Source organism: Buteo buteo, chromosome 3 (genome assembly GCF_964188355.1).
Source record: "Buteo buteo chromosome 3, bButBut1.hap1.1, whole genome shotgun sequence".
Taxonomy (NCBI): domain Eukaryota; kingdom Metazoa; phylum Chordata; class Aves; order Accipitriformes; family Accipitridae; genus Buteo; species Buteo buteo.
Window position 1 is genome coordinate 30,874,096 of NC_134173.1, and position 20,567 is coordinate 30,894,662.

Genomic DNA, 20,567 nt, shown 5'->3' on the forward strand with positions numbered 1-20,567 from the left:
TGAAGCTGGCTATACAGCTGTGGTATAGTCGTGATGGACACAAAACCACACAAGAACCCTTCTGCAGGCTATTCGCCGTTTAAGGGGTAGTTCTTTCTCTTCTGGCTGTACTTGCACTGTTGAAGAGGTTACTGCCACCAACTGCCGCTCGTTACCCATTGTGCCTACACAGACCTACCGGCCTGGCTTCCTACTTCATTTCAGGGAAGAAGATAATCAGTTAATCACTTCAAATAGTAGGGGTTTTTTTGCCAGCCCATAAACAGCTCAGCTAACCCTTAGCAGCCTCTAGCAGCAGTGATGAGCACAGGGGAGCAGTAACCTCCTGAGCTAGCACAGCCACAGTTCCAAGACCAATGCCTTACATCCCAGGCCTGTCCTCTCCTGGAAGATCCCTGCCCAGGGAGTTCTGCCTTTTCCATTGGATTTTCTCCTGACCTGAAGCAGAGGCAGTCAATGCCCCAGCCCTGGCGATTTAACACTTACATTGGGGCCATCGCTTCAGATGCGCCTCCCCTCAGTGTTTCAGATCTCCCGGTACTTAGTGGCATTCAAATTTTGCCTCTGTGTGGTCTACAGGTATTTAGGGCAGTCATTGGCTTTTGCTCTGCTGTCTCTGCTTTTGCTTAGGAAGTTACTAACATTTTTAGCTAACAGTAATTGCGACAGATCCCGAATAAGTAAACAGAGCCATCATCCTTCACAGAATCACAAGGTGGTTCTCCCCTTACCCTCACCTGAAGAGAGACCTGAGCTTCAGCTTTGTTTCCTGCCGTTCCCTCTCCCCTCCAAACCATGAGCCCAGATGGTGGGGTGGGCATTGCCTCTTGCTGCTGATCACTGGCAGATACAAGCTGCAGCTCTGATGGACGACTGAAGCCTAAATAGTTTTGAAATGCTGATGGCACAGATGAACCACAGGTGTCGGAGATCTCCCCACCTAATGATCTCCTCTGAACATCTAGCTATGGTGTTGACAGCTGCAGTCCCAAGGAGACAGGGAAAACAAAGGTGAAGGACCCATTCCTCCTCAGCCCTTGTCCCACATCTTTGATATGAGGTGAGAGACCACACCTAGCCTGAACCTTGGTTTTATTATGAACTAACATAATCTTCACAGATAAATATATTCTGGAAAAATGTAATCTCTATAAATCCATTTGTTTTCAAAGTCTAGCCAGTATTTTGCGTGTTGTTTACCTGCCGAGAGTGATGTTCAAAGGAGGTCAGTGCTAGATGCGCTTGACAGGTCCAAAGTCTTCTCTACCCATAGAAATTTGTTGGCATTACTATTTCTCTATAATGATATTCTTATAATTCCTCATTCTGGAAGAAACGCGCAGTGTGGTACTGCTGAATGAAGATTTTGTCAGTATCGTTCAGGAGGCAGAAATCCTGGCCCCAGTATTACTCATACCACCAAAACGACTGCGTAAAACTACCGCCAGCCTCAGCCGATCTATAAATAGGGGAAAAACCGGCGCAGAGAGGCCTTCACCACTGCCCTTTTCGCGCAGAAGGCGGCCGCAAACGCTTCCCCTCGACGCCGGGCCCGGGCCGGGGGCCGGCCCCCGGCGGGCACTGCGGCGCCCCCTAGCGGGCACCCGCTGAGGGGTGGGACCGTCTGCCGCCACGGCGGGCCAGCGCCCCCCGCCACCGGGCCCTCGGCCCCACCCGGCGGCGGCACTGCGGCGCCCCCTAGCGGGCACCCGCTGAGGGGTGGGACCGTCTGCCGCCACGGCGGGCCAGCGCCCCCCGCCACCGGGCCCTCGGCCCCACCCGGCGGCGGCGCCGCGGCCCCCGGCGCCTGCGGAAAGGGAGGTGCGCGGCGCCGGCACCCGCGGGCCCCAGGCAGGAGGGCGGTGGGGCGGGCGCAGAGCGGTAGGCGGAGCGGGGAAGCCTCCTGGGCAGGGCGGAGCGGAGGCCGGCCCCGCCGTGTCGTAGCGGCCCCGCCGGGCCGGGAGGCGATCGCCATGGAAACCCGGGCCCCGGTCCCGCCCCTGCCCCCCGGGGAGAGCGGCGGTGGGGCGTGGGTGCCGCCGGGAGCCCCGCCGGAGCTGCGGCTGGGCCGCTGGGAGGCGGCTCCCGCCCCGGGCACCGCCAGGTAGAGCGCGGGGCGGGGGCGCTTCCCGGGCCGGGGAGGAAGGGGGGCGGCGGGGCGGGGCGTGCGGCGCGCAGGCCGGGCCCGCTCCCCCGCCGCCTGCCGCCGCCGCAGCCCGGCCGCCCACCTGGTGCCAGGTGCCCGCCCGCCATCTTCTCCCGGCCCCCCGGCGCCCACCGCCCCGCGCCGTGTCCCGCGGCTGCCCGGCGGCCCCCCGCGGCAGCGGAGGGGAGCTCCGATCAGCTCGGCTCAGCTCGCCAGGGCGGGGCTTGTTTCTCGTCCGCGATCCTCACGGAGAGGCCCTGACGTGTTGCCATGGCCGAGGGAGCCGCGGCGGCGGCGTGCTTCAGCGAGGATGATTTTTACTGTCCCGTCTGCCAGGAGGTGTTCAAGACGCCCGTGAGGACCGCGAACTGCCAGCACGTGTGGGTATTCCTCCCTGCCGCGCCGCGCCCCCTTCACAAGCCTTTCCCTCGCCTCCTCCGGTTCTCTGCCTTCTCCTTCTCCCCCCCCCCCCCGGCAAAGCGCCCGGACCCTCGGCCTGCAGCCGGCCGCGCAGCGGGAGCCGCGGAGCTCGCTACCACCCGCCGCCCCGGGGGCTGAGGAGCCGCCGCCGAGCGCCGGCGTGAAGGCTGGCTTGCGTGCGAAGTGCTGCCCCAGCCTCCCCTCGCCTCTTTCTTTTGTAGCGAGCGAGGACCGGTCAGTTAGGAAACCCACCGCCTGAAGCCAGCCCCCGGTTGTCGGATCGAGTTCGGCGGCCGGTGAAGACATCTTGCACACCTAACCTAACCCGCGTTTTTTAACTTCAGAGTTTCCTGTTCGTTTTCGAGCAAGGACCATAGCCTAGCTGTTCTCTCTTTGCAGTTCATCCGTTCTGCGTTTTTTTTCGGAGGAACGCGTAATTACAAAGTACTACTTTGCAGAAAAGCAAAATAGCTTTGGCGGCTGGTGCACGAGGAGAGAAAGAGAGCGAGCTGCAAAAGCTGGTGAACTAAGATCTTTGGAAACGGGTGCTAAATGAAGCTTTGCAGTGTTCTTGGCTCCGCTTAAGGACAATAAACAGGAATTACCCTGATAAGATTTTCCAATGTCACGTGCCTGCTGCACCATTTAATATCTCATTAATGATCAATCCGGTGTACAGCTCGGGAATACTAGTCAGTAAATAGTAAGATCTTTACCTAAAGTGCATTGCCAAGCTCCCTTAATTTCCGTATACTTCTTTGTAAGCACCGTTATGTCATTTTGCTTATATTTATGAAGATTTGTATTCAGTAGACTATTCCTCTGATATATATCTTCTTTTTCCCAGTAATCACCCAGCTCTCTTCAAGGACAAAGCATCTTACTCTCTTCACTTTGCTAACCTGTGTTTGTGGTAACTTTTTAATTTAGGTTTTGCAGGAAGTGCTTCTTGACAGCTATCAGAGAAAGTGGAACGCATTGTCCTCTCTGCCGGGGGAGCGTGACTAAAAAAGAAAGAACATATCCCAAAAGGGCTCTAGATGTTGAAAACAGTATGAAGAAAGCTTCTGGGGGCTGTAGATGCTGTGAGAAGCAGGTAGAGTAAAACTTTACAAGAAGTTGGATAAATTTTTCTTATTTTTGACCACACACACTTTTACTGTGTGTCATTCTTGTCTGGGAGCTAAAGAGCCTATAGCAGTTTGAACTTAGCTTGGTATGGCATCTGCATATACTAGGCATGCAGTGCCTGCTAGGGATGCCTAATGTGTAAACTGAAAGAGGATCTTGTATTGTCTATAAGGACTTTTTAAGTGGAGTGCCAGTTCTTCCCTAAAACAATGCAGAAACTGGATATAGCTATAAAACTGGCAAAAGAAAAGTTAGACAACTGAAAATGAAAGTTACAGATATATGGAAAACCTCAGAAACTTTCACTATGGAAATGAAAGTGCTTAGACCTACTGTAAAATTTCATATAAACCTCCAAAATACGGGTTGATTATTCTCGGTGTACATACAATCATATGTAATTTCCCCCCACACCCCATCAGTCTGTTTACGTTCCCTTCATTCCCTTTGTATAGGGGTCGTTATTTTCAGAACATTGGGTGAAATCTTGACCCCCACTGAAGTCAAGAGTAATCTCTCTTCTGGTATAAATGAATGCAGGATTCCAGCCACACATTTTGTTTACATCAGGTTGCATCAAATCCATGTCGTCTTCATGTTTGTTTCATTTCACCTGGGACTTAGTTCTGCCAATGTGAAGATTAGCACTAGTGGAAAGCTGAGCTGCTTGCTTTGTTCCACGTGATTCATTAGGATGAAAAGCTGAGAGAAAGAGAGAATAGCAAGTTGGTAAACTGGAAGGAAGAACCAAAATGGATCCCCAGAAGAACTTTAATGGAATTTAGGCACAGACATGTGAGATGTGTTCTTTTTCAGCCTCTAAACCTGTGAGCACTTTCTGACAGTGCTGTTGGACCTGAAATTCTGATTTAGGGCATGTCCAGCACAGCTGTCTTCTGATAAATCTAGAGCAACTCAATCGTCTTAGCTTGCATTTAAGATGGATAGGCAGCCTTAAGTTGGTGTTCCTTCACCGCTTCCCCGCCTCCACCCCCAAAGAAAAAAGTTATGTATTCTCAGAACACACCTCATGCAAAAAGATTTTGCTCTGCACAAGGTAACGGCAGGCCAGAGAAGACTGAAGGAGCAGTGGTGCTTATCCCATCCTCATGGCCTGTCTCTGTCATAGCTTATCAGTTGTTGATCCTGGATATGGAAGGTGTAGTTCCTGTGACTTTGTTTTGGTTAAATGGAGTTTACTTGCATCTTTCACCCCTGAGAGAGCTCTCAGATGCCAGGATGTTGGGGGTTTGGGGAGCAGGAATGTTCTCCAGTCTCACAGAGTGATAGAGGCTCTATGGAAAAACGATTGAAGATCTCCTGTTGGGGAAGAAAGTGTTCATTCTGAAAGCGGAGACACAAGTTCTGGTTTCTGCTGCATATGATGCCTATATTATTCCTGCATGCACTGCTTTCTGTTGGCAGAATTACCTCTTCCTTCTATCCCTGGATTGTTTAGTATAATTTCAATAATTTGGCATTTCATTTACAGGTTAGATTTTCGTGGATGAGACAGCATTATAAAACGTGTAAGAAGTATCAGGATGAATATGGTGTTTCTTCTATTATTCCAAACTTACAGATTTCCCAGGATTCGACAGGGAACAGGTAATCAGGGTGTTTTATGTATAACAATGCATCTTCTTCTTCCCTCTCCCCGCCCCAGGAAAGTTTTGGGTTTGGTTTTTTTTTTTTTTTTTTTTCCAGGGCATGCCTTCTTTTTGCAATAATCATTGTCCATATTTTTGTGCTTCAAAAAAATGACAGTTTTTCCAGGTCTTTTTCTTTACTCTTAGCATACAGAAGAAAACCTCTCTGCATAATGGTTTGGAATGTCTTCTAGGGACTCTCCTAAAAAGTGTATAGTATTTGTAGCTTGCTTTTCTTGCCTTGACAGCATTTGAGCAGTTTACTTTGTAACATATTTCATAATATTTAGCCTCAGGGAAGTTCCCTTCTCTTTTTATTCCCCCCCTCCCCTTTCCTAAGTCTGTTTTAGTGGGTATCCTGTTTCAAAACATTGCTGTGCAAGCTTTTGCTTTCTGATTGAATTTCTTTTGAACTGATCTCTTACAAAACGTGTAAGGAACTCCAGTATGTTACACACCATAAAATACAAATGACACTTACCATTTGTTTTCAGGCAGTAAAGCTAAAGAACTTTCTTTTTCATACCTTCTCACTGATTTATTTGGTTTGGTTGGGGAATTTTTGCTTATTTTTGAAGACCTTTTTTTACATATTAGTTTCATAGGGCTTTATTATATATAGCCTGTCCTTTATTTACATTCTTTTGACATCTATTTTCAGCAGTCTGAACTTCTCTGTGTTTGGTTTTCAACCCATCAGTATATCGAAAATGGAATTTTAAGCTGTTACCAGAACCAGCTGCAGCAATGTTTCACCAAAGTGTCTGGATGTTGTTATATCGCTGTTTATTGACTATGCCACAGTAGAATACCTGTGTTTATAATATTACAGAAGTATAAAAAATGGGCTGTGACTAGATTTGTGACCGTAAATATTCATGTTCTTAGGATGATCAGCATGTCTGAGCAGTTTCATCTGGCTTAGCTAGAGGTGCATATATGGTTAAATTTACTTTCTAAAATGTTCCTGTCTGTCACTCTTACTTTAGGAAATAATTTATTTTGTGCTCAGCGTAAGAAAATTTATCTTGCTGTAGTTTAAAGTTGTAAATTATCTGTGTAAGCACATGGCAGTTAAATGCCTATTTACATGGTCCTAAGTAAAAAAGCTTAGAAAGTGCTACCTGTCTTGCATTCACGTAGTTCATAATGCTTTTTGAGCTGCTTGGCTGTAATCTCCATTACCATTCTTGTTGGCTAAATGTTTGTTGCACTATATACCACTTTCCTATAAAGTTGTGTAGTATTCCACCAAGGGTCACCATGGTAACTAAATACTGAGGCATCCAAAGGAAAAGCTGTGAGAGTTAAAATATGTGCCATTATATGTTTTGCCTTGAAATTCATGGCACTTAATGGATTTCCTCTGCCCCACCCCCCACCCTGTTACTGTTAAACTTAAAACTTTTGAAAGTGGAGTAAAATAATCTCAATTTTCTTGCTTTCTTTTTTTTTTTTTCTTGACTTCATTTAAAGTAGCAGGAATGATGCAATATCTGATAATGGCGAGATGGCTAATAATCAAATACTTCAAGGAGAAACAAGGTAGGCTGCTTATTTTTCTATAGTTACTATTAAAATAGATCCAGGCAGTCATAGTGCAAGCTTCTACTAACTTTAAAAAAAAACCACCACACAAACACCTACAACAAGTTGCATTAAAAAAACCACTGTCATTTCTTCTACATTTGCATCTATACATTAGAATTCAGTTTTTTTCAGTACTTTCCTGAAGGATTTGCACTAAAAGATGTTACCAGTAAGTAAGAACAGGGTGCAGCTGCAATTGGAACAGAAGAGTTTTCTGAAGTCCAAATCTCAGAAGAATGCATTTAGGCATACAAATAATAAATGTGCTTTAAAATTGCAATTTGGAAGTAGCACTGGAACTCCATTAGATCCGCTACTATGTCAGTGAGGGTGGGGGGTTTTTGTTGTTACCAAAATAAGGGAAAATAATGACAAGATAACAGTTGAATTAAGCTTTCTGTAACACTGTTTCCAAACCTCTCTGTTCTGTTTAATACTGTGTATTTCTGCTTACAGTGGACACCCAACCTTCAAATGCCCCCTGTGTCAGGAAGCCAATTTTACCAGACAACGCTTGCTGGATCACTGTAATAATAGACATCTTTATCAGATAGTTCCTGTAGTAAGTAGAGTTGCTTATGTATGCTTCTTAAGCTACTTTCATTACAATTATGTGAACAATTTTAAATGTGCAGTAGCTGCTCTATATCTGTGAAGATCACTGTGGACTGAGAAAGACAGTATACTTAATGCAGGGCATTTAACTTGAGGAGTGACTTTCATGTGAAAATGTTTCTTGTGCAGGTTCTTGTCGGTTTGAAGGCATTTCTGACTTAGCTGTCCCATTTATCTTGATGTGAAACAAACTCAGTTTTTGAGCCTGACACTTATGCTTCATTTAGTAATTCAGATCTGTTTATATAGAATCCCATTTGTAACCTAACTATTGTTTCATGTGAAACTTACAGTTACTTGAAAAGTAATCTAAGGTGATCAAACAGACTGAAGGAGAAAAATCTGTTTGGTTTTCTATTCTTTTCATCTGTATAGGGTGTGTTATTTTTTTCTTTCGGCTTACTTGATCATCTCAGTTGTATGAAAATTCTTCCAAAAAATAAGTAGGATGCAGTAATTGCTTTCTTTTCTAAATTTTAAACAACAGAAATTGACAAAAAGAGTGCCAGACAGACATGATAATCCACTCCTAAGGGAAACACTCAAGAAATTAGGCAAGTTGAAATGTAATTTTTGAGTGTTATGCAATTGAGGAAAAGAACACTTAGAACTATGATTTTATGTGAACATCTCTACTGTATTTTGGTAGTGGATGAGTAATAGACTAGTTATTCCTGTAGAACATGTCTTTAATGTATTCTGTATTGCCAGTAACTCTTTTTTAATTCTCTCTCTTTCCCCTTCCCCTCCAAATTCAGATCTGTCCTATTTGTGTATCTCTTCCTTGGGCAGATACTAACCAGGTTACTAGAAATCTTGTTAGCCATCTAAATCTAAGACACCGGTTTGACTACGGAGAATTTGTGGTAAGCTTTTTCTTCTTTGATGTGTAGGGGAATAAATGGTAACTTTTTTCTATAAATAAAAATGCCCAATAAAAAAATTGTACCAAACTTGTTTGTGCTCTGGACATGCTATGTTTCTGCTCTGTACGGAACTCAGAAGTAGGTCTATCTGTTCTTAAACTTTCCATCATCATCTTGAAGTGCTACTGGGAATAGGCATTGTCAACTGTTAAGCTCTGCTCCAAACTGATGACTTGAGTCTTTAGTTTAGTGTTCTCGATCTGAACTATTTGTTCCTCCAGAACAGTTTATTACTGCTGTTTCTGGGGGAAATAAAATAGATGCTACTCTGTTTTATTGACATTTTTGACCTTTTAAGGCAGAAATGGCTAAATCATAATTCTCAGGACTCAAAGTGCAGCATGACTAGTTGGTATTGCTGCTACAGCCTCTCTTCCAGTATGTTGCGAGAGAGTCTGCAATGTGAAAAAGAGATGCGTCATTAAATCATCGTTCTGGTTGCCTTCTTTCAGGCTCACTTTGAGTAAATGACCTTGGAGTAGATGCAGGACTACATACACAGATGTAGTCGGTGGGTGAGGCATAAGTCAAGCCAACCAGCTTAGTTCTGCATGTGGGATCAGAGAGCTGGAGAGTTGGTATTGTAGTTTCTACAGAGTTTGACAGGCTTTGGGGTACACTGCTTGAGCTTTGTGTGGGACAAGCATAGTATTTGAGGCATGGGCAGCCTCACTGGTTAAAGATGGCAGAGATGATGTTTATTGTTCCTTGTGTTGAGTGATCTGTGACAAAGGCATGAAGAGCTAGGAGATTGATACAGGGAATTGGGTTCTTCAACATGAGTGCATCTTGCATGTTTGAGGATGTAAAACTGGTGATTGGAATTCTGATTTGGGGAAGCTGCCAGAATTGCACTAAAAAGGTATATTATTTTACTAAAAATTGCACTAAATTGGTGTAATTGCACTAAAAAGGTGTAATATGCCGTATACTCTGGCATATTAACAACTTGGAAGATAGCTCTTCAAAAGTAGCAGGGTTAACCACCCATCTTTTGTGATGCGTGTTTGCTCTCTCATTTTAAGCAGTATATTCTCAACAATCTATGATTACTATTGTCTGGGGATCGCATTCTGTTTTTATTAGTGGAGGATGTTATGGCTGGTTGGAAGCCCTGTTATAAGACTTGTGTGACACAGTCAGCTTTTCTGAGCTGGCTATTCTGTAATGTAATTGAGCCAGGGAGAGAAGATGGACCCTTCTGCTTAATGAGCCTTGTCCCACTCATCTGATTCTTCTCCTGTCTCATGTCTCTCTTGGTACTTGGTTAAATAAAAGATACTGTGCAACATGAACAATTGTCTAGTACACATAAAAATGGAAAGTCTTCATCTAGGTGCCAATTCCTATGTAAAAATGTGGAAAATGAATGATTAAACTAAGGACTATGGTGCATCTTGAGTATTTGTCCATGTTGATGATGTTTTCATTTTGTTTAGAATCTTCAGCTTGATGAAGAAGCCCAATACCAAAATGCAGTTCAAGAATCCTGTCATGTGAACTTTTAAAGTATAGTCCCCCTTCATCTTACTGATTATTTGAGAGAAAAATTACATTAATTCTGTTAGTGATTTGAAGTGTATATTAATAAAAATGGTATTCAGTAACCACTTTGCAGGTTTAACTTTTTTCCGCGCTCATAAGGACTTTTCATAAATGATTTTGCTGAAACTCAAACCGTTGTCCTGATTTTCTCTGACTTTTACTACTCTGTTAATTACATGGTTTCTTTTATTAATGTCAGATATTTTAATTCAGCAAAACCAACTTTGACAGTATTTTTAAAAAGACGTGCAAAGATGCTCTGTTGCACTGTTGAGTTTCTTTAAGTTCAGCTGTCCTCTGCTAAGATATCTATGAGATAATTTTTTTTTCTCCTCCTGCCCAAGGACAAAGTTTTATTTGATGCTGTGATTTGTTTTTTACCATTACTATGTGAATGAAAATAACAACAACTTAAAAATATTTGTTTTCTATAGATCAACAATGCAGAGCAGGTTTTTTTCACCTTTCATTGAGAAAGTATGATGCCATTGCCTAGGAATAGTTACTTCTATTTTTTCCCTTTTTGGAGCATAACTGAAATAGGATGCTTGCTTACTAATGGGTGAGGAGTTTTCCCTGTACTCCCAACTACTAAGGACATACTTTCTGAGCAATTCAAGATGACATGTGAAAGGTATACTTTTTTGGTATATGACTGACCAGCTAGTTTTTCATTTTGTTGGAGCTTTTTAAGAACTTTTGTTGTTGCATTTGGAATTCAAGTTTTGGTTCGTCCTGTCTTTCGTGGAAGGCTGTGTAACTAGAGAACTAATTGGCTTCAGACCTACCAACACTCAGAAATGAACTTGTTTATTTTGGTAAGACTGTTTAGAACTTGGACATCTCCTGCATCCAGTTGAGAAGAAAAACTTGCTCTAAAATAGTTACCAACACATTTTAAGAGTTCCTGTTCTAGATTTCCATGTTCCCAGCAAGTCCGTCATTAAAATCAGAGAAAACAGAGCAATAATGCAATTTTGAATTTAAGTGGAAAATCCATTTGTAAAAGAACTTTAAGGTCTTTTATTTATTACTAATGAGGAGAAGGGGAAAGAAAGCTGCACAGCTTACATTTTGGAGGTTTAAATAGAGACTGTTCTGACTCTTCATCCTGTGTCACCATCACCCATTGTTAAACTATTGTTCGTAATGGGTATTGTATATGTGGTGGAAAACATCCCCTGTAATTTTCCTAGTCTAGTTAGTGATTTATGTGTAATAATATCAGTTGTGCAGCCGAAGCACAATCTGCTTCTTGTGCCCTAGCTCCGATTTGCTCTCCAAATAGAAGTTTTGATTATTCTTTAAATACTGGGATATTTCATATTCCAAAACTGGTAAGGTTGAAATGCCTCATTCAGCAATGTAATGGGTTTCAGAACTGAATTTTCATGCTAGTATGTTGAGTGTTGGAACTAAAACACTATACACTGTAACTTGACATTTCTACCTTGTATTTTTTAAGAGTGTCAAACATTACTGAAGCCATAGCCTGCTAAAATACAGAGAAAGTTGGCTATTTCAGAAATGTCTAAAGGTTATATCCTTTTTATACAACTTAACATGCCTTGCATTTTGTTACTGGCTTAATACAGTATTTTGACAGGAGGCCATGCTTGATCTTGTACTCCAACTTCCCTGTTTGCCCCCCATACTCTTGTCTGTGTATTCTCACTCATCTTTCAGCTCTAGTGCTTGTGTGACCACATACTGATTTGAAGTGGTTCACTGATCCAACTGAAAAGGTTGTTTGGATTTTTGCTCTCTCTTTTGCTCTATAAAGCCAACTATGAAATAGCACCCTTAGACAGAAAGGGATTTCAAGGTAGCCTGATGCTAAAGTTTTAGCTTTTTAAAATTAGAACACATACCATGGTGATTTTATTACTGCATACATTTCTTAAGGAATTTAATAGTTACATGTAAGTTTAGTTAACTTTTTTAGATTCAATAAAATATTTATATGATCTGGCAATAAATGCCTACAGCCAATACAGATTCAGAATGCCTCATGGACACTGGAACTAGTTACTTCTATTACTTGAATATATCTTGAGAACTGCAAATGAAATGACATCTATTTTAAAACTCTGGGAAACAAATTTTTCTATAGCAATAATTAGTTGTCACTTGATGCATAGTTGCTGAGCATTTTAGTCATGTCTAAATGTTGAGAGACTTGAATACACATTTTAAAGCAACCAGTGTGTATAAATGCAATATAAAAAAACCTTACAAAATGTTTATCCTCTCTATTTGCATACATTAAAATCTGTATTGGCAGGTGCTGCCTTGCTTAAAATTTTATACTTTTCATATGAAGAGATTGCATCCAGTACATTCACTAGGTAAGCGTTTAATGAAAATGAAGCAATCTGTTTAAGTATGCTGCTGCTGGTCATGATCTTTCTCACTGAAATGCAGACGTGCACAAAAAGCTGTGTATTTGTGATGGGTGATGCTTGTACTTGAAACATGCAATCTTTACTAGAAGACTGCTGCTTAATAATGTTTTCATGTTCATGTTGCATTGTGTATGGTTTCAATATGATATATTATGTTTGAATTGTACCTTCTATTTTTTTCTCCTATTAAAGTATTTTATTTTCTGTTTGTTGTTTTGTTGCATAATAAAGATGATCAGTCCCCTCGATGCTACTTCCTCCTTTTCGGATGCTTTCTAAACTTAAGTACATGGTCAGTTGTATGCCTTCACACTTCGAATGATTAGAATGGTGTGTATGCTGCTGGAACAGATGAGTTGTGGCTCATGATCCATTCATGAGCTGACAAGTTATATCACATCTTAAGATCTTTCCAGGAAGCAGAAAAGATGATAGTTGGCCAAAACTTATTTCATGCTTCTTTTCTCCCTTCCATGTTCGTATGTTGCTGTCCCATGTAATGTTAATAGAGAAATAACATCCTAAAGGGAGAGAGAAAGAGGTATGTATCACTCCAGGCCAATAGCAAACCTCGTTATTTAAAGGTAGATTTACTAAGAAGAGTTAATGGTTTTCTGAGGAAAGAATTGTCAGTAAGTTTGGGCTGGTTACGTTATTGGACCAGCAAGTTGCCATCTAGATGACTTCTCCTTCTGCCCTGTATTTTTGAGCTGAAAAACCCTTTGGTTATTTCTTGTGCTTTTACATTCTAAGGACATACAGAGGATAATACGGTTATGAAATTGACTTAAAGTCTTGTTTTGAATGATAGAAATACAGCAACTGTGTAAATTTACTTTTTATTAGTTTATTGTTCTTTCCCCTTCGAATCTAGTTTTCTGAGCTCTAAATAAATCACTATATCACCTAAATCTGGTTATAAGCCCTTTGTTAGAGATTCCATTTGATTTTCTTTCCCCTCAGCAATGCATATTTCATGATTATAGAGAATGCACTCAATGTATTTAATTCTCATTGGCAGTATGTTGGTTATAGGATATGTGAGCTCTGTAGAACTCCCCTCTGTCCTGCTCCAGTCCTAAGCCAGGGCTTCATTCCCAGGGAGAGAGGGGGACTTCTGTGCACCCTGGTCATCTGACAGGTAGTCAGGGCTAGAAGGTTTTCTGTATTTGGGAAGGGTTCCTGGGTCCCTGTTTTTAGATGTGGCTTTTGAGTCCGGTGAGTTTAAACATGTGAGTGTCTGTGAGGACTCTGCTATAGAAGAGTATGGCTAGTGTATTTTTTACATCATTTGTTTTGTGCTGAAACAGACACACTAATTCATGGATGCTCTTAAGAGATGTGCACTTTGCTATGTCTTGTAAACACTGTGCCATTTGTGAAATGACTGCAGAACCTGGCAGCCAAGGTTGTTTTGTTGCAGGCAAGCAAAGCTACAAGAATATCTGACAAAAGCATCTTCAGGTTTCTTTTAGAACTGGAGAAACTAGCAATGAAAGGGCACAAACACTACACAGTCTGTTCTCTGTACAGTGTACATTTAAACTTGCCCTAGGTATCAGGTTTCTGTTGTGTGCTGTTGTGGGTATGTTTGAAAACACAGCAGGCAAAATTCAGGGCCTCTACTATGAGAAGGCTTTTCAATAATGTTAAAATTGCCACTTCCCAGTGAATTACCAGACTCTTACTTGGGTCAAAGCGTGGACTTTTTTTTTCCCCTCATGGGTAAAGTAGGTCTGTACTGTTTCTTACTCTCCTCAAACTGTAGGTCTGGTTTGGGTAGGACCAGTTTTCATGTCTTTGTTTTCCAGCCCTAACCAGCCTTATTCTATCTGTAACATTTTCTCTCCCCCCCTTCATTAGGAAATGGCCGGGGGGGGGGGGGGGGGGCAGATTTCGTTGCTGCTAAATACATTCTGTGGAAAGCATCTAATTCCATTTTAAATCTCTGCCTTAAATCCTCTGTATATGTTTAGGATGCATTCCTCAGCTCCATGAAGCTGCAGGTCATTTCCCAGGGCTTAGTGACAGAATACCGTTTTTATGAACTTGCTTAAGCTTATGAGGATGCTTGGTCACTGAGAAAAGTACTCCTCACCATTATTTTACACATTTTCTCTACTCTGTGTTTCTGTCTCTCTTTTTTCATAGAAACATGGAATGGTTTGGGTTGAAAGGGACCTTCAAAGACCACCTAGTTCCGAACCCCTCAGCCACAGGCAGGGACACCTTCCACTAGACCAGGTTGCTCAAAGCCCCATCCAACCTGGCCTGGAACACTTCCAGGGATGGGGCATCCACAACCTCTCTGGGCAACCTGGTCCAGTGCCTCACCACGCCTTTCCTCTCTATGTATTTCCCTACAGCAACTATCGTAAGTTTACGCCATCCGTTTCCCTTTTAAAGTAAATGACAATTAAATAGCTAAGATTATATTACTTAGCTACTAAGTTTGTTTCATATTCTGTATGTTTTATAAGCTTCTCTGGCCGTGGCCTCGATATCTTGGGGCTGATGTGGGCCTTGGGTAAATACAGTAACTAAGAAGCTTAGCATCAATAATTTCCAGAGTTCACCTGCCATGTTTACTTCTATGGCTGGAAGAGTTTATATTTCTCGGAATGTGTTTGCAGTTTGAAAGATTCTGAAAGTCTTACCGGTCAGATTTTATTGCTTTTAAATGCTCTTTAAGCATTTACTTTGTTGTTTTCTCTAGGGGGGAGTGTCTTGTCTTGGATTGGAGAGATTAGGATGATGTTTAAAATCAAAAACCTCTCATGCAGACCGGTTCTTTAATAGTAACGGGCAGTTGTTTTTCAGCCAGCCTTGTATTAGGTTCTCTGTTTCTGCAGGTCTGGACAGAAGACAGCAGAAAGATGGTGGCTTCTTCTCTCCAGGGTAACTGTTGTGGCACTAGGCGTCACAGAAGGTGCGAGCTGTGTGCCCCCTCAGTTGCGAGACTGTTCAAACTTCAGTAGTTTCCTTTAGGAACGTTTCTTCTTTCGTAATTGAGGCCACAAGAGGGCACTGAGTATTCTTGGGTCGTCTCTGAGTAAGTGTAGTGTTCAAGGCTGCCAATTCAGTAAGTGGTTGTACTCCGAGACGCTTTTAGACACGGGGTTTCTATCCAGAGGTTTCACAAAACGTCGTAACCCTTTCACGTGTTTGTTTTAGGGGCGAAGGGAGCGGCTGGGGTCGTTCAAACCCCCAGAAAGAATACCTCTAGCTTCCTTTAAAACCTCAAGCTTACAGACTCGCCCGTGGGCTTTCCCCCCTGTGGCAAGCAAGCCGTGCTCCCCCGGGACTGCGCTCCGGGAAGTTCCCGAGCGAACACCGACAGGCCTTCTGCAGGCACCCCCCGTTTCCTCGCACGACCCCCCCCGCCCGGAGGCGCAATTCGGGGTCGCCTCCACGAGCGGGGCGCTGCAGTGCGCGCAGGAGTCGCCGGGGGGCAGCTGAGGACCGCCGCATTCCCACCGACCCGGGCGGACACGGCGGGACCGAGCCTGCGCTGCGCCCCCCCCCACCGCCCCACGCGTGTCGGCGGCCGGGCCGATTCCATCCGCCGGCCGGTGCGGTGAGGAGGGCTGCCTGGCGCCACGCACAGGTACGCTTCGGCCTCCCTCCGCGTTACTTGGGTCCTCCAGCTTGCTCTCTGGCTGCGGGCCTCTGGAACCAGGGGAGAAATTCTGGCGGCTAAGGCCTCCAGCGAGGCGACCCCGGAGTACGCGTGGGTCGCCGCACGGTACTTAGTGGCCAGCTACGGCCACTTCAGTAGCCGCGTACCGGTCACAGGTTGTTTCGCACTGGGGTCAGATTCACAGTTACCGACCGCAAAATGGGTTTGCGTGAAAACGCGTCAGACACGATTCCAATTCCTGCGAAAGGGGGAGAGGTGTAATCCTGTGTGAGTAATGATTTAATTTGCAAAGGATTCTTTTCGCTCACGAAGAAAAGGTAACGGTTAAAGTACACGTCTGAAGTGGCAGTGGGCAGGAAGGGCTGCGATGATGCCATACACCCAAGCTTCTGCTGTTTGCATTTTAACCTTGCTCTTTAATTTACCTGTAGCTAAGCAGTGCAAGGAAACAGAAGGTCTGTTTCATTTTCTTGATAACTCTTAATCAAAGCAAACATGTCTTGTTTGCCCCTCTTCAAGAAGATGGAACACTTGTAGTTGATATCTGTTGTAATTTTCACCTTCTTGTATTAGATTCTATGTGACACCTGCGAGGTTTGTAAACAATAGAATATCCTAACTTGAAATACTGCAACTTGAAACATTTTGGATTTGATTGAGAGTCTCTTATCTTGCAGGTTCATCTGACAACTCTTATCTTCGTTGGTGCTTTTGCCTCATCAGCCAAGGAGACACTATTGCAGTGTTATCCCCATTTGGGAGGTTAACTGAAAACATGAAACGAATTTGTGCAAGATAATGCAGGAAGCTTGAGGCAGGGCGAGGAACAATCCACTATCGAAGAATAATAGACCATTTGAATATCTTCCTACTCTTTAACGTTTGGTCTATAAGCAATGCTAAGTGGGGTACGTCATGCTCTACAAGCTGGCACCTTTCAAGATAATTTAATGAATTCCTATCACTTGAAGTTGACACTGAAACTCATGATCAGTCAGGTTCCACCCAAAGGTCAACAAGCAACCATGAATCACCATTGTTTGCTGAGCAGTATACTGATAGCAAAATTATCAAAGCATCTGTGCTGAAATACAGAAGATCAACAAAACTGTTCAAATATGAAACTACCTACCAAAAATGCTAGAAAATCACTGTCCGTATAGAGCTATTTTCAAATGTTTTTATGGTTCTCTGTAGTTAGCTGACATTGCATTTTGAAATTAGGTGCCTTTGGCTTTTAAAAAGAGCATTCTTGCTTTCCTGTACTTCACTCATTTTTCTCTCACCAATCTCTCTGCCCCCATTACTGTCTCTTCCCAAATTACTACCCGCAGATGTAGCTATACGAAGAAGGCTAATGCAGGTGATGTTTCCCATCTGCATTGGACAATGCCTGATGAATGTTCCTTCTTTTGCAGCGAGGCAAGGGATGAGCACTGCAGTATTATTATTACCTGTGCTGCAGTAGTGCCCACTGGCGGCAGTGCTACTGGGCAGGCATAAAGAGATGGTGCCTGTCCAAGGGAACACGCCGTCTGCTCCGCGGTGCTCCCCATCTGTCTGGTGCTAGCAAAGTGACCTCAGCAGGAGATCCAAGCGGTCACTGCAATAGATCTGCAGCAAGCTCCACATGAAGTTCTGATGTCTTTCCTTTTCCTTGCTTCTACTAGCAGCATGGGAGCATGTGGGTCTATGGGGAAAGAAATGCAATTGACTGGCAAAAGCTCAGATTTTGCAGGTGTCTCTTATAGTTACTCAGGGCTCATTAGATAGCTTAGCACCCATAAAAGTTGTGAAACATGCTCAAGGCAAAGAATTGCAAGAAAGGAAAAAGCAATCAACCAGTTAAAGACCTGCTCCTTCTGCTTTGCATTTAATGTTTTTACTTTTCCTCAAACACAGAGCTTGTAGTCAGGACATTGATGGACTCTACCTGCAGATCAAAATGGTAATGGAAATAACATCCTGGAATTCCACAGGTCCCTGACCGTGTCAAGAAAGGACGTGAGTTACCTTTGGCTGTTATATGCCCTAGTAACGGTAGAATAAACACATAATCTAAGACTGTCATTCTTTTTGTACATCTGAAAATACACACCATCTATTCAAATATGTTGCACTATCCTTCATTAATTAATCTCCAGTAATACTCGGTTATTTATTACTGTGGGCCTTGGTCTTAGAAGTATGATATGGCTATAGTGCTTTTCATCTTCAAAGAAAAACACAAGGAGTCATGTAGCAAAACCCTTAAGGAAAATAAGGGGTAGGTATATTGCCTGAACATAGACAGTAAGTCAGTGATAAAGCAAGATGTTTGTTATTGTAGAGAACGTGGTCACAAAAGTAGATAAGGTCTGTAGAGAAGATCTTCCATGATTAGATAGAAAAAAACTTCCTTAAGACCGCCCATCTAGTTATTACTTTCTCCTCAACATGTATTAAAAACCTGTTTAGCTACTTCATGGGTGACACTGAAATTTGTGCCAAGAACTTCCATCTTAAAAGTCCTGATATTCTGTTGTTCCTGTATTGTTTATTTTTCCATTGCATCTTGTTGTATTATGCCAGATGACTGGTTGAGGTGTCAAAACTCTGAGTTTTAATTAAAAAGCAGTGTGAATTGGAGGAAAAACATGTCCAGGGACTGTATTTTACAATGCAGGGTCAGCATATAACTTTGGTGCCTTCTCTGTTTGGTGTCACTATATGTCAATTCCAACACCTTCTCATGTTTTCTTTGGGTAATTCACTTTTTAGCCAGTCCTGAGAGCAGCTATGGTCATGACACAGAGGTTCATACAGCCCTTCTTTGTGACAGGACAGTCGTCCTCCTATCTCCTATTGTGAAGAGGTTGGTGTGAGGTCTCACTGCTGGTTGATGCATCTTAGAAGTGGGGATGTGGGAACAGAGAGCAGATTGTCTTGATTATTTGCACGTAAAAGAGATCAAAGAAGTAAAAAACCAGGCTTTTAGGCTTTCTTCCAACACCAAGTAGTAAGACCAAAAAATGTGCTATTTCTTTTGAGTTCATCATATTCCACCATCTCAGGAAAACACTTGTAAGGTACTATAATCAAGGAATAATGGGTGCAGCTGCACTAGTCTTTTAGTTTTGATCAGGAGTGTATTTTTTAAGCAAGCATCATCATCATCATTCCCACTTACCATGCTTTAGTTCACATCACAGAGCAGTTTTGGAGTGTCCAAATTGAATTCCTTTGGTTTGAAACTAAACCAGAATATGTTCTTCAGATCCCCGCCTAATGCAGTCCAGTTGCCACCACTGATGTCCAGTCATTGGGATCAAATCAGAGCCAGCCTGAAGTAAACCCCTTTGAGATGTGTACAGCGTAGATGCCAGGTTCTTGGCACCAAAGATTTCAATGTACGGATCTGTTCCAGTTGGTTGGAAGTACTTGTTACTGTGGACATAGCCAATCTAACCTAGAGAGTCTCCAAAAGGAGAGCTACCATCATGTCCCAGGAGCTGAAGATGACAACATGCAGAATTCAAGGACTGCTGAACTTGCAGAAGAAATCTTGACAGAATAGCTGTTCAACCTTCTAGACATCACTGATTTGAGAACAATTGACGCCATCTTTATTGGTGGGTAGAGGATTACAATACTTACTGTTACTTTTGTAGAAAAAAACTATCATTATAAGAACAACAATATCTACAGCTGGTACTTCTCAATGGATCAGCAATGAAATAAGCATGGATCTGAGCAGCTAGAAATTGCTCAGGTGTCCTCATTACTTAGGATCAACCCATTTTTTCTTATCAGCTCTGATACTTGAAATAGTACGAGAAATGTTATTAATTTTGATATAATCACTTGGGAGTCTGTATTTACAATACAAAAATCTAAATACCATTTTTAGTTTTTATGGTGGCCTAACCAGGTAGTTGGTCTGGGAAAGTAAAAGGTTAGCCAAGTCTGATCATACAATTACCACAACTACCTTCAGTTTAAGCGTAAGAAGAAACCGTGGCAATTTCAGCACTCTCTGGCAGCTAGTAAGTACAAGAGATGGCTGAAGTTGGAAGAAACTAAAACTCCAAAGAGTCACAGACAGTGGTGATAGTACAATAGTACTGACATTTTAAAAATTAATTTGTATAAATAATCCCGAAGAATACCGTTATTTGAGTTAGTGACAAGTACAGTGTTTCACATTTATCAACAATAGAAATGGCATTGCCTTTTCTAAAAGCAAGGTACTGAAATTATGTTGCTGACAGATTTTTTTTTTATGTGCATGCATTTCTCATTTTCACTTTCTGTCCAAAAATACGTATTTATTAATATATGAATGTCTTACCTGCCAAGAGTCTGGTGGCTTTCAGTTGTTCAAAAGGTTTTAGTGCCAGCTTTATTCACTGAATCACAGGATGGTTGAGATGGGAAGGCACCTCTGGAGATCGCTTGGTCCAATCCCCCTGCTTGCAGCAGGATCACCTGCAGCAGGTTGCTCAGGGCTGTGTCTGGTTG

General features: G+C 42.8%; 1 protein-coding gene across 3 annotated transcripts; it reads left to right on the forward strand.

Annotated features, from left to right (window-relative positions):
* Positions 1 to 1,840: 1,840 nt before the first annotated feature.
* RNF138 (ring finger protein 138) lies at positions 1,841 to 10,084 on the forward strand. 3 transcript variants are annotated; one of them, XM_075023211.1, is made up of 7 exons: positions 1,841 to 2,526; positions 3,497 to 3,662; positions 5,190 to 5,305; positions 6,826 to 6,891; positions 7,393 to 7,498; positions 8,310 to 8,417; positions 9,917 to 10,084. In XM_075023211.1, exons 1-7 carry the CDS (start codon positions 2,417 to 2,419, stop codon positions 9,983 to 9,985), a joined length of 741 nt encoding a protein of 246 aa, XP_074879312.1. In that variant the 5' UTR covers positions 1,841 to 2,416; the 3' UTR covers positions 9,986 to 10,084. The 3 variants fall into 3 exon arrangements, with proteins under 3 accessions (XP_074879312.1, XP_074879313.1, XP_074879311.1); XM_075023212.1 differs by having other exon boundaries at positions 1,842 to 2,526; positions 6,823 to 6,891; positions 8,344 to 8,417; XM_075023210.1 differs by having other exon boundaries at positions 1,849 to 2,526; positions 6,823 to 6,891.
* The last annotated feature ends 10,483 nt before the right edge of the window (positions 10,085 to 20,567 follow it).

Coding starts and splice junctions, on each gene's coding strand:
- RNF138 (XM_075023210.1), top strand. CDS start 2,417: ATGGCCGAGGGAGCCGCGGCGGCGGCGTGCTTCAGCGAGGATGATTTT. Junction 3,663..5,189: donor GTAGATGCTGTGAGAAGCAG/GTAGAGTAAAAC, acceptor TTTCATTTACAG/GTTAGATTTTCGTGGATGAG. Junction 5,306..6,822: donor CAGGATTCGACAGGGAACAG/GTAATCAGGGTG, acceptor CTTCATTTAAAG/TAGCAGGAATGATGCAATAT.